This window comes from Ptychodera flava, chromosome 14 (genome assembly GCF_041260155.1).
Source record: "Ptychodera flava strain L36383 chromosome 14, AS_Pfla_20210202, whole genome shotgun sequence".
NCBI lineage: Eukaryota > Metazoa > Hemichordata > Enteropneusta > Ptychoderidae > Ptychodera > Ptychodera flava.
Window position 1 is genome coordinate 16,194,356 of NC_091941.1, and position 13,649 is coordinate 16,208,004.

The 13,649-nt window shown below is 38.2% G+C and overlaps 1 protein-coding gene across 1 annotated transcript in view; it reads left to right on the plus strand.

Moving 5' to 3' along the window:
* The first annotated feature begins 932 nt into the window (after nucleotides 1–932).
* The window catches only part of LOC139149549 (gamma-aminobutyric acid type B receptor subunit 2-like), a 49,400-nt gene continuing 36,683 nt past the window's right edge, over nucleotides 933–13,649 (plus strand). Inside the window, exon 1 of the mRNA XM_070721364.1 lies at nucleotides 933–1,015. Coding sequence (XP_070577465.1) covers nucleotides 961–1,015 — 55 coding nt within the window. The 5' untranslated portion in view covers nucleotides 933–960. The remainder of the gene's footprint in view (nucleotides 1,016–13,649) is intronic.

The following is a 13,649-nucleotide window of genomic DNA, read 5'->3' on the forward strand; positions in this document are numbered from 1 at the left end:
GGTGAGTAGAGGGGGCATGGCTTCGCAGTTTCGTACCCACGTCACAATGAAATGCAAAAATTTAAAGTATGCACTCTTTCTAGGACAACCGTCAAGGACCGTAGGCACCGCCCTAAACGTAACCATACCGTTTCATGCATTTTCATAATTATACTTTTATATACATCTCCGTCATCGTGTGGTATGAAAAAGGCACCCGACACTTTCTTGCGATGAACCTCACAAAAAATCCATTTGTCGGATCTTTGAATGGGTTGATATACAATAAACCGAATCGGAGCGCCCCTTTCAAGGTTTTCCCCTTTAGTTGCGATTAAAATCGACGCGGACCGGGGCGATTTTGGTAAAAGATAATTTGCAGTATCGCTACATCGCATGTTGTATAAAAGAGTAGTGCGTCAATGTTGACTGGTGAGTGACAATTGAGAGTAACTTTTGCCGGAGTATCTCCGCTCCCTCTCATCCATCTGTCGGCTTCAGGACAAAGCGTTGACATTTCTTCGATCACCAGTCCCGTAGGATGGCACCCGGCATTCAATTATATTTTATGAAGTCCATTTCTGTGAATTTTGAATGAAAGCACCCGCGCTTGTCTCTGATCGGCACTCGGGGTGCTGACTTTCCGGGCATTCATACGGTTAGCGGTCAATTGTACTACAAAGACTTGACAGGTAAATCGGAGATCTCGTGATGTACCTGGGTTTCCAAAGAAGTGTCTCTCACCGGAATAGGAGATGGATGGAAAGTCCAACAATGAAGTGAAAACGAAGTTAAAACTGGTCTCCGGGGTTATAAGTCTCACTCTATGCTACCCCGTATCCAAGTCTAATGAAATTTATCCTGCATATCATGACGTCTTCTTGGGCATGCGCGATGATGTCTCCATGGTGATGTACATACATATATCTTCCATAGGCGGCACGGAAATGTTCATTTTGACTGTAGATACTAACACTCATAATGGTGAGTCAGCTGCTTTTCAAGGCATTCTTCACGATAATACTCCTCATTACAGGTAAGCGTAAAACACCATACTCATCTTATTTAAAAGTTTTAATCATTTTTGTGACTGCTTTTGCATTTATACGCCCCATTTCGTAATTTCTGCAACAGAATAAATTCGACTAGCAAATGTCAAGCACCTCGACTGTCGGTGTCGCCAGAGATAAATGGGTCAATTCTTTACGAATGAACTTAATTATTCTCGGCTCAGAACCAGTAGACGCGTCAATTATTATCTGTCACATCGAATATTTCCTACAGAGAAAAACGAAAATAAGTTGAGGGTAATCTGTTAGGCTGCTCGACAGTAAAGCTAAAGTAAAACGTGAAAGTATACCTGTGATAGAGATTACATTTAGGATCTGTCTATCGGCCGTCGATATCTGTTTGCGACCTGACTGTCTGTAAGCAAAGAGTTAGAATCATTCGTTTAAATTCTCAAGATGAACATTGAGCCTTGTACAACATCAGCGGTACAGAGATCATCCTGTGACATCGCTGAAAAACACACACCGTCTTCTGATTTGTTTGATGCGACGGGTATTTGAGCTCGATTCGTCACGTCGTAGTCACTGTAGGCTGCGGTAAAAAGAAATCTCCTTTGAACCTCGAAGATTCAGGCTGGTGCATAGAGTAGATTATCCTCTCGTTGGTACGCATATACATTTAAAACGGTCCGTCTTTCTGAGCTATCCGTACGCGTCAGTCCGTACGTCTATCTTATAGTTATCAAACATTTTGTGAGTTACAGCTGTTCCATAAGCAATGCTATGAAATTCTCCAGGCAGCAAACTCTTGCTGAGATTGTCAGCAATACACAAGATCGCGTTTATCGAAATGAAAACGAGATTATTCGTTTATTCCTTTTAAAGCTGTGTATTTTATTTCGTCCTCTGTTTCAGTTATTTAGCATCAGCGCAGTTCTGTATACGGTCTTTAATAACTGAGTAATTAATTAGATGAAAGTTTTATTGCTTTCAATTTGACGGCGAGGTGAGCACCATTTTTTTCTATCTTTCATCAATTCTTTTACTGTACGACACTGCAACAGTTACTCGCGCCGTGCAACTTGTGTAAATGGCTCTGTTGGTCGGGTGCAAATCTGATGGTGTTAACTTTCAAAGTTATACCGCCATGTACCAGGACTATTCATTGGACAGAACAGTGGAATCACCGAAGGTGTAAACACGTTCCAATGTATACTTGCCATGCTTTGTGCGATTTCTCATAAATTATACGGCACTCGACTTCTTGTCGCTTTGCCGATCGTCTGTTCACCATTTTATCGATTGTACAAGTTAAACCATAATTTTGCATACTGCAAACAGCATTGGAAAACCCAACGTGCGCGGGAATTTCTTACCAGAAAGTTAAAAAAGACATTGTTTTATCGGATTTCGAAGTGACATGGATAAATCGTTTTGCTTCGGATTTTTAGCTCATCTGTCGGGAAGCGGAGCTTATCAAATAGCCTGATTTTCCGTCGTCGTCCATTGAGGCGTTTTTTTTGCTGTTTTGGGTAAAAATATCTTCTTCTCTGAAACCGCATGTCCGATTGCTTTGAAATTTGATATGCAAGTTACTTAGGGTAACCTCAGTTGGATTTGTTCAAATCAAAGTGAAATTTGCATATTTGTATTTTTTCAAGGCAATTTTTGTCATTTTTGTTCCAAAAATCTTTAAAAACCTTTTCCTTCAAAACTGCAATTCAGATTAATTTGATTTTTGTTATATTGGTCCCTAAGGATGACCTATTTCAGATATATTCAAATTGTGGAGAAATATGCAAATTTGTATTTTTAAGGCAATTTTGTCATTTTTGGTCAAAAATTTCTTCGGCAAAAAACGCTTGTCTGACAGCTCTGATATTTGGTATGCAGGTTAATGGCGATAAGCAAGGTGTGATATGTTCAAATTACAGTGAAATCTACAATTTTGTAATTTTGGGGCCATTGTTGCCATTTTTGGTCAAAAAATGTCTTTCTCAAAAAGTTCTCGTCCGACAACGTTGATATTTGGTATACAGGCTCCAAGCGATTATTTAAACATGACATATTGAAATTATGATGAAATCTGCAATTTTGTATGTTTTTCGGGGAGAGGGCAATTTTTGCCATTTTTTGTCAAAAAATTTGATTCTCAAACAGCTGTTCTGATATCTTTGATATTTGGTATACAGGTTCCTAAAGATGAAATAAATGGGTAATATTGAAAATATGATGAAATCTGCAATTACATATTTTGGGGGCAATATTTGCAATTTTTAATCAAAAATTTCTTTCTCAAAAATTGCTCATCTGATAGCTTCGATATTTGGTATACAGGTTTCAAGCGGTTGTTTATACATGTCATATTGAAACTATGATGAAGTCTGCAATTGTGTACGTTGGGGGGCAATTTTTGCCATTTTTGGCCAAAAACTTTGGTTCTCAAACAACTGCTCTGATAGCTTTGGTTGACATGTTCTTAATGATGATCTTATGATATGTGATATGTTCATTTATAACGAAAGCTTTAACTGTGTATTTTTGCAGCTATTTTTGCCATTTTTGTCATTTTTGCCATTTTTGTCAGGCCACTGGAATGAGCTATCAAAGATTTCCACCTTCTTCATCAGCACATGTTGAAAATAGTTATTCTGTACATAAAACAGCGCGCTAGGTCGCTTGTTTGTTTGAAGGTATAGCTGCATGATATGTCTTCTTACATGGCTTCATATAGACGAAACTTTGCAACATATCTTTTCATTCTTTGGCCTGAATACGAACACTATTACTTTGTTATCTGTTGTAATTTGAAAATTTCCTGACGAAAAACGATCGATCAGTGGCGAAATCTTTGATATTTTGACCCAGGAATTCTCTGCTAAACTCTTTCAGTCTCCAAAGTCGTTTCCAGAGTGGTGTCATGTATCAAGTCTAATCTTTCTTGTAAGATTTCCGGAAGTCAGACACAGATTTTGCTGTCAGTGACACAACTCTGAAAATATCTGACCAGAAGCAGTACAGCTTAGAGCTTATTCACGTCTTCCTTGTTTTAAAAAGAATAGGGCCTTCTTTCCTAGTAATATAAAAAAATAAAAAATGTGAATCTAACACAAAACACGAATACGCTGTATGATTTAAGCATTAGTGATAAAGGCATCGACACATTGTCAAGAAGGACACAATTTCTAACTTTTGAGAATACGATTGAACAGCCAAACGTAATACTAGATGTGGACATGCAACGCGTTTGGACGTTTAGTCTTTCCTGGCCATACATTTTTGATTAACTGAAAGATTACTGAAAGGTTACTATAGAAAATGAGGCTTTCTTAAATTTTATGAAATATATCTATCCAAAGGAACTAAAAATGGGAACTTTACTGCCTTTTTCGGAGATTACCAGCTCATTAATAGTCTTTGGCCAACCTTTGAGTATACTATTACTGTGCTCATCGTCTTTGGCATCATCATCCTGTGACATTAAAGCAAGTCTTAAAGTCTTCCAGTTAAACTCTCATTAAATCTATTGATCTACGTCAGGATCACAAAAAATCAACCCGAAAACTTACAGGGATAATGTAGCTTTTCCGGGGGATAATTCATCAATCAATTAAAAATGCATACTTACCCCCATGGTATGTTGATTGCTGGTGGACACTATTAAAATAAAAAAAAGACTCACTGCAGTAGTCTCTTTGTCCGAGCTCAAGCAGCCTCGCAGATCCTATCCATTTCAAAGGAGTAATATTATTGTGGCCCTTGGTTGATGTGAAATTGTACAGCTTGTGGTTCAACCATCAAATCGGCTTCATAATTAACAGCTACAGGAGTTATACCAGCGCTTTTATTAAGAAAGATGGAAATTTTCTAGGGTTCGACTTCGAGTGTATTTTGAAAAACGTTTACACTGTTTCCGAGCGATACACGATACTTGATCACTCCAAATAATTTGAGGTATAGTACAGTTACTAAAACAGCAGTATCATGGAGTATGTTATCTCTATATGCCTTTATTATCTCTGTCTGTGTGTGTCTGTGTTTGTCTCTCTTAAAAGCGCATTTCAGATCTAATCGCAGAAGTATCTCGTCAGGAGAAGAAAATTTTGATTTTTAATAAAGTCGCTTCGTATGTATAACTTTTATGGTACAAATATGTGTCTTGGCAACACTATAAAATATTTGATTGGCATTCTGGATGAGATTCTACTTTTCACAATTCTGGACAAAAGCCTGAAGGCTGATTATATACAAAATTTTTACCAGCACTCGGTAATTTTTCGCGAACAAGTGATTCCTTTACATAATAAAATAGAAAGGCACCGTGGGGCAGTGGTTAGGGTATCGGACTCAGTTTCGGAGGATGGTGAGTTCGAGGCCCGGTAGAACCAGACTGTCAGAGAATGATGAGTTCGAGACTCCATCCAATGGAGCAATATGGAGTAAAGTGCCTTGCTGAGTTGGTAAACAGCGGTATGAGCCAAAAACTCATGTAGTTTTGGCTCATGCCGCTATTTACCGACTGAGCAAGGCACTTTAGTACCTATTGCTCCATTGGGTAGTGGGTTATGGGTACCTCATCCTTTACTTGGGTTCGCCTGTTGGAGGAGTAATAATATAAAATAAGAAAAATACGCGTGAAAAATACGCGTGAAATTTGTTAAACAGTCCCTCACATTTTCAGCATGAAACCCCGTCAAACCTATGCTCATTTCCCCAAGATGGTGCAGGTGGCCCATCTTTCAAAACAACATGATGCCATTTCTTTTCAATTAACCGCACATCCAATCTCCATAAGCGTCTTATCAGTGACTTTAGGCACAAGATATTAGTCTTTCAAGGACGCCGAACACCTCAAAGTCATGAACTCGGTGAGGGACAACAAGTCTCAAGAAGGCCACATGGGAAGTCTTAGGGGAAATCTAAACGAAAGTGTTGTCATAGAAACGTGTAGTCAGTAATACAGCATTTTCAATGCAAGCTTTGCAAACCGTGTGATCCGGGTGTTGTTTTCTCAAATCTTGGCTGAGTAAGCTCTGAAATCTGACCCCACGATGTAGATGGCTATGTTCGTGATCCCTATAGGTGGTCATGCGAGTTGCGGCTATGTACGATACCCCAAAAGGATGAGAAAGGAAAGCGTTTCAAAATTTAATCTTACTTGAGGGACAAGCGTGACAATCTGTTGACATAATTTTGTCGATTTCTTCTTTAGAAGACAGAACTTTGAAACATGGTGAAAGAGTGGACTATAGAGCGATTTAGGAGAAGCGTTGTATCATAATTTCAGGTACATTCGGAAATATATGCTTACATAGCCAAAGGGTGCTAGCTCTGACAAACCGCAAATTTGGACCAGAGTCCCTCCACATACATAAAATAAACAATTTTTTTCTAGGCTTGATTTTTTATTCTAATATTACTCAAAATTGATTCTTTCGATGTTTCGGAAAGCTGTTGAGTTTAACGTCATTTTGAAACTTTGATCGAGCAGGTTGTTTCTTCGGTCACAAGGTTTTTCCTCCCTTCCATGTTTGAATGTAACCAAACTCAGCATATTTCACTCACTTAAGATTAAATTTATGATATTTAACGATTGGCGAGTCTCTTATTTTGATGCTTTTTTCTTTCGATACAATGATTTTTGGGATAGTAATGTTGTTTGTGGCTTGTTTTACCCTTTTTAAGAATCAGGATATTTCTCCGTGTAAGCCCTATAGTTGAAGTGTTAGTGTTACACGCTCGAAGTCGCGCGAAGCTTTCTAGTAGCGCGAATTCCTCGCAAGCTTAGTCTGTTTTTGAGGCAAAAAGGGTACGCGAAAGCTTTGAAAAGAAAATGAACACGATTGGAACTAATTTGGGATAATTGGATGGTGAAGTAATGTCGATTTAATATGCAAATGTAATCTCATCTGCTTTTCTTTTTACATTACACAATTGTTTTTATGAGTAACTTGCAATATTGCAACATTCAGCTATAGGGCACCTCACACTTTTGAGAAATTTGAAAAATAGGAAAATCCAATTATCCCAAATTAGTTCCAATCGTGTTGAAGGAATTTTCATGTATAAAAATTTGAAAGAGCCTTGAGGCTCCCCACCACAATATCAAAAAGTTTGTGTTGAAATAGAGTTTGTTTCGTTTCGGATATGTGAGGAGTGAGCAAATGTCATCCTGATCCGCATCGAGATCTTCTAAAACAAAGTCCTAATCAACTTTCTTGTCCAGCTTGACGAGGTCGTCGGTCGACATGATGTAAACACTGTATACACTACAACGAGCGACGAGGAACGCCATGCACATGTACCGATGTACATGTACGGTTCGTTTTGGTCTCGACGACAAATTTTGTCGGCGGAATCGCTGTAGTGAATATCACAGTGCATTCTCGTCATTTTGGTGAAATTGGCGCATTTTTTATTCATATTCACGTATCTGTCACAGGGATTATCGGATTTTGTGTAATTGATGTATTTACCCGCAACGCGGTTCGGAACAAAGAAACAGGAGCTGTTTCCATACCGGTGTGTAGAGGGACTGTGTTTGTGGACATAAGACTCAGCGAGGTCTTACACTCACAGTTTGTGTGGCTGACATCATTAAGGAATTTCAGTGACATAGCAAAATACAAGAGCAGCGACTGTGTCTTTCAGCTTGGTGGCTCAGGCGTCCAAAGTCTCTACCGAAATATTTACTTCAGAAAATTTTAGGAAGAATGACATTTTGTCCTGTACCTTGTCTAAGAGGAATGGTGTCAGTGTTTCTACTGGGCTTTTATGCCGCCAAAACTTTGAGCAACTTTAGAGTAAAGTTTTTTGTGTTAAATTTAAATTAACTGTCAGGAAATATATCCGCCCGGACGGAAATGGATTGGATCAAGGCATTAGGATCATGCCTTCAGCGTTATAGGTAGTCTATCGGCAGCACTTAAGTTCCTGAAAATGATGTGAAATTGGCTTTACTATGAGATCTTCGTCCATCACAGTCATGAATTTGCATTCCCTCGAGGAAGATCCCTTATTCGTGCATAATACCATTGAACATGTATTAAAATATACCCCAGGGAAAGACTTTGGGAAACCAAAACCACCTTCTTCGTTCAGTTACTGAGACCTTCAGCAGATGAAAGAACTGACTGAGTTAAAAACCAATGTATAGGTTTATTCATGATGAACAAGGAAAAGTATTTTCGATACGCTTTTAAATAAACAGGAAGGGAATCATGGCATCATATTTTCGAGTTGAGAAGGTCATATTAAATTGAAATAGTTCAGCATTAGTTAACTTGATCATCCTCAATACGAATCGGATTCTACGAAAAACGGGATTTGTACATTAAAGGCAGCAGCCAATGAACTTCAGTTTGCAAACAAACGCAAGAACTCAATACCAATAGAAATACACTCACTGTAGTTTACAATGTACATGTATATCCTATACCATACAATCATGATTTCGTACTGGATAGATGGGAAAACAATCTCGCAAGTCTGTTCGGCGCGGTAATGGATTCTGAATCTTCACATTATGATCGGCTACAAGAATTTGACAGTGAACTTGCTCGGTTAACTCCCTCCGGGAGTACTGATTGCAGAGCAGCTAGAGTTAAACCAGCGCTAGCCAATTACGATGTCTGTAATTGATCAGACAAGACTGTCAAAACAGTACAAATCTAGCCCAGCGTCCGTAGCGGATGAAATGCGCTATGAAACCAAGAGAACGAGCCCTTAATAAATCTGACTCGCTAATTTATCTCAAAAGTCTTATTTATCCTCAACCGGAAATTGGAAAGGAAGATAAATGCATCCCCTGAACCATTTCGAAATCACTCTGATATCGCACGTATGTAAATTGTATATTGGTTCACTGAAATCGCCTGCCTTATTGGCTAGAGAAAGACGGAACAATCAGTCGAAACGATTTCAAAAGACAGACTTAGGGCAATTAACACTTTGGAGAAATTTGGAAAAACACCAAGATCCAATTATCCCAAATTAGTTCCAATCGTGTTAAATATTCATGTGATCGGTGCGTCAGTTGATTTTCTTGTTCTTACCCACTGGAAATTGACAGTTCACCCACTTTAAGAACTCAACTTTCATCTCTTCAGTTTAGAGCATAGTTTTATAAGAATTTCTATGACGAATACTTGTTCAAATTTAGCATCATTAAAATGTCTCTCGTATCTATTCAGTGGTCTTAATGACGTCGATGTCATTTTTGGATCTAGATTTTCTCTTTGATAAATTAATGTTTTAACTTACACTGTCTTGCTGTTGTAAGATGTGTCAAAGATTTTAGACAAGTGAAGTGGTCTGCAATAGATATTCTTCATGCAAGAAAACCGCGTGGCACGTACCTAAAATAATCTGCAGATTAAAATCTCCTGTAAGTCTTCGGAACGGCCATACAAGTCACAGAAATAACGTTTTTCATCTCATCAAAGAGGCTGAAAACCCTTTCCATGAGTTCTCTGACAAACATTGATTTAACAAGTCAAGTATGTCAAACAGCTTGGCAAATCATTCTGTGAAAGTTAGATAATCTCAAATGCTTATAGAGGTCCACATTTACCTTGGTGAAATGTCTGTCCATTGAGCGAAATGCATATTGTCAACGGTCTGGTTGAAAATTAAGCCGATGTCATCCGTGATATTGACACATCTTAGTTTTCTGCATTGGACGTTTTCAAAAAATAGCTGGTATGTTTACTGAAGTCTGACATTCCTTCTATTAAGAATGCTCTTGATCTTCAGGCGAAGTCGATCGGTAATAGACTGAATGTATTGCTGCTGTATAAAATTCCATTTTTTAGAGATATTTAGTTGCTACATTAGATGAAGGTTCGGGTAAAGAAATTGGCATTAATACCTTGTAATTTTAGGTCAATCTTTTTTATATTTAAATTAAAGAATGACCAGTGAAAGTAATGCCACATTGCGTCATACGATCTATTTTCTGGTTAAAGAAATTAAATTTTTATGCAATTTTACCTATAAGTGTCCCTGTATTTGGAATAGATTTCGAACATTAAAAATACAGAATGATATATTGTTCTTGTCACTTTCCAATTTACATTCTGTAATTCGTTTTACAGATGAGCTCTTGGAGGATCATAAACAACGTTCTGTACACACTATATTACGGGTATTTGACATTATCAACCATGATATCTTGTTTCAGAAATTGCTACTTGACGGCTTTTTAGACCATCGGGATGGCTTGGTTCGGGTCATACCCATCCAATCGCCAAACTTGTTATTGCTCGAGCTAGCTCTCAGAGAGAAGTCTAAAAAATCAGGTTACTTCACAGAGAGACGAAGCTATAATGTTATTGTCTATTGTAAACTCTGTGTACTTAAAGGTCCGCTATCATTTTTGCTCCTTGTGAGCGATTTGTCGAGTCATCCACTGAGCAAATGTATGCTGTTGTCCAGAATTTCAACTGGCAAATCTATTAACATTCGTCGACAAACTCAATCGATGTTATTTCCAACAGAGTCATAGTACAGGTACCGCCACTATTATAAACGGGAAGGGAAAGTGTGTACTCTCGTAACATCTCGCATCGAAAGCGATCATTCCAAGGAAAATAAAGCATCTTTATCTGGTCATGTTGCAGAAAAACGAATTTCCTGTGTGAAGCACGAGATAAATGTCAGGGGTTAGGCCTACGTATTGTTGACGACATCTTATCACGGACATAAGATATCGATGGTCTCTGCACGACAATCAGCGAGCGATCAGTCCTTTTGCATGCTGCGTTCTTCTGTTCGTTCCGATTCAACATCGTATTATTTTGTTTCATTGGATTAGTTCAGAGTACACAGATAACTGCGACGCTGTATCGGGACATATAGCAGCAAAAAAACTAAAAAGTATCCCATTCCTACAAAAGACGCCCTTCGAGCTTTTTTCTGGGCATTGAATGGTTTTTAATCTTCAGAGTTGTTTGCCTCCTTAAAGATTGCGTCAACCAGATAAAGTAGTGTTTCCATTGTAGCAATATCAGTATTGATACGAACGACAGACAGGGCTTCATATAACTCTTTATAGGAGTTTTAAATTTAAAAAAAAACATGATTAATTCTATCCCTGCGTTCAATGCCTCGGTGAGATTGCTCTGTATGTTGGTGATTGTGCTACTAAAGGCCAGTATAGTAAATCCACTACAAAATAGTCTGTCTCTTATCAAATACTTTTAATTTACATTTCACGTGAAAGCGTGTATTAATATCAGTGACAACATTCTTTTTTCATTAATAAGTGCATATTTTGCATTTTTCTCAGCGTTTATTCTTTCACTTTGTGCATCGCATAGAAGATGCAGTTGTCAAAGACTCAAAGACGCTAAGAAAGCACGTCGATAAATTACCGTAAAATAGACAAAAATGGTGACGGAAGTGCAAATCGCCAAATGTTTAATGCATCGTGGCAAAGTTCGCCCCGGGGGCGTAGTTTGGAATCTTAGAATATCGTATTTCTGCACCATGATACTACAGAGTGTGTCGGTGCATTCTTAGAGACGAACAGACAGTAACGTTTCCAAATCCCGACTTTGGGAAGCCCGACATGTATTTTTTCCAATCTAGAGACAACGCACATAAGGACGCTACCCTTAATTTCAAAGGACAAATCATTTATCTCATTGTATAAATTGAAAGAAGACCTTTCATTTACCGCTGACTTTCAAAAGAGGCCAGTCTAAAGTTTCTTTGAGCAATATATGATAAAAAAATGCAAAGTTTTCGGTTTTCGAGGAGAGTATTAACGAAATGTAAGACTCTGTATTACTACAGCTAATGTCTACCAATGTGTAAAGTGATCTCGATGCATCAGACACGTATAAGGGAGGTCTGTTCTTCCTCTGTCATAGTAAAAGGAAATATGAAAATCGGCGAATTTACACATTAGATAATACCAAATCTCTGGGGCGTTTTTCATCAGTTTTATATACGGTAGCTTTACAAGAAACATAACCCTTTGGAATAAATCGCTCAAAATGCCGAATGAGTAACTTATATTGTCTTGGAATCATGGAATATGATAGGATATGACTCTTGGAATGAACGATAATACATTTAATCACATGACCACGTGGCAATTTGAAACCTCGCAAAATCATATTTTCATACACTGCGAGATTTTAAGTCAGCTTTTATATCACACAGAGATTTAGGACATTATTTAAAAACAGGCGTCAGCGTTTACCTGTCGTTTTTTTTTTTGCTTTAGCAGTTAGTTATTAGTTTTCACAATAATCATCTTCTCTGCTCAGAGAAGAATGTTTCGCTTTTAAATCAGTTGTGTAGGTGACAGCATTAAATACCAGACATGCTTGACAAGTATAAACTTGAATTGCTGTTTTAGCAAATGCCCAATGTCGAGTTGAATTCTCTTGACGTTTACAAAGGATAGTAAAGAATGAGAGAAAAATATCCGAACTTCATGATGTAACTAAAATTAAACAGTGACTGTCATACATAATGACATATAGATTCATTTCCCCGCGTTTGTCGAGTTAAATGTTTTCATACATGTCAGTGAAATCCCACACCCTCGTATACTTCACTGAAGAAATCAGACCTATTGTTCATAATGTAACCCATAGCAAACAGCTTGTTTCAAACATTTTAGTTAAGCAGAAAATCGTAGATTTTGGAGAAACGTTTGTAGCGATGGAAGCACGGAAGCCGATTTCCGTTCATGTACAGTCAGCAAAGGCGCCAGGAAATCTGTCCGCTGACCCCGCTGACTGTTGATGATCTGAAAAACAGCAGTACGGCGTCCTCTGGGGCCAGTGGATGCTGCTAAGTCTAAAATACCTCCAAAAGGCATTTTCGAAGGCTACATGGAGACAGGATCTTCCACCATCCTTCGGAAAGGAATGACGATGACGCTAGCAAATGCAAGAGATGCCGCGACTTTCTAACCGACCTCTTGAAAATCGGTAAACCCAACTTTCTCGTTTATGTCGTTGAGTAGTTGCGCCTCATACTTTTTGCAACTTTGCCAAAAAGTTTAGAATTGGTGTACTTTTAGTATGAATGAAGTTATTTCCATGTAAAATGCCCGCAATAGTTCAGCGTTATGATACATTTTTTTTGAAAATCAGCTTAGTCGGCATTTTGTTCAGTTATATGTCATTGAGTGCTTAGGGTATATGTTGTGGCAAAAAGGTTTAGGATCGGTGATGCGTTTACCAGGGTCGTTCGTTTATCAACGAAAGAACAAGAAATATAATGCAAAATCATTCACCCCATTGTAAGATAGCATTTCCCGACTTAATGTGGTGATAAGAGACATTATCGTATGGAACGGAAGGAATTGAAAGAAGTCACGAATCTTAACTCTTTCCCCCCTTTTGTACAGGTTTAGCAAATTGTATGAAGAAACTTTTCGAAGAAACTTTTCCTGCTATCAGCGTTGCACATCGGTCACAAACTTTTGCGTATTTACGATACAGTACAGTGCACTATAGTGAAAACGGAAAATAAGGAAGGCCGTACAAAACATGTCAGCGTTACTAAATTGCGGGTAATTAGAGTGACAATTACATGTCCGCAAGAATTATACGAAAGCGCGGTGCGTGCTGTCACGTGTATAAGGAGTATGCCTTGTGTTATTGACTGCTCACGGCAAACATGATTTCTATCATTTCT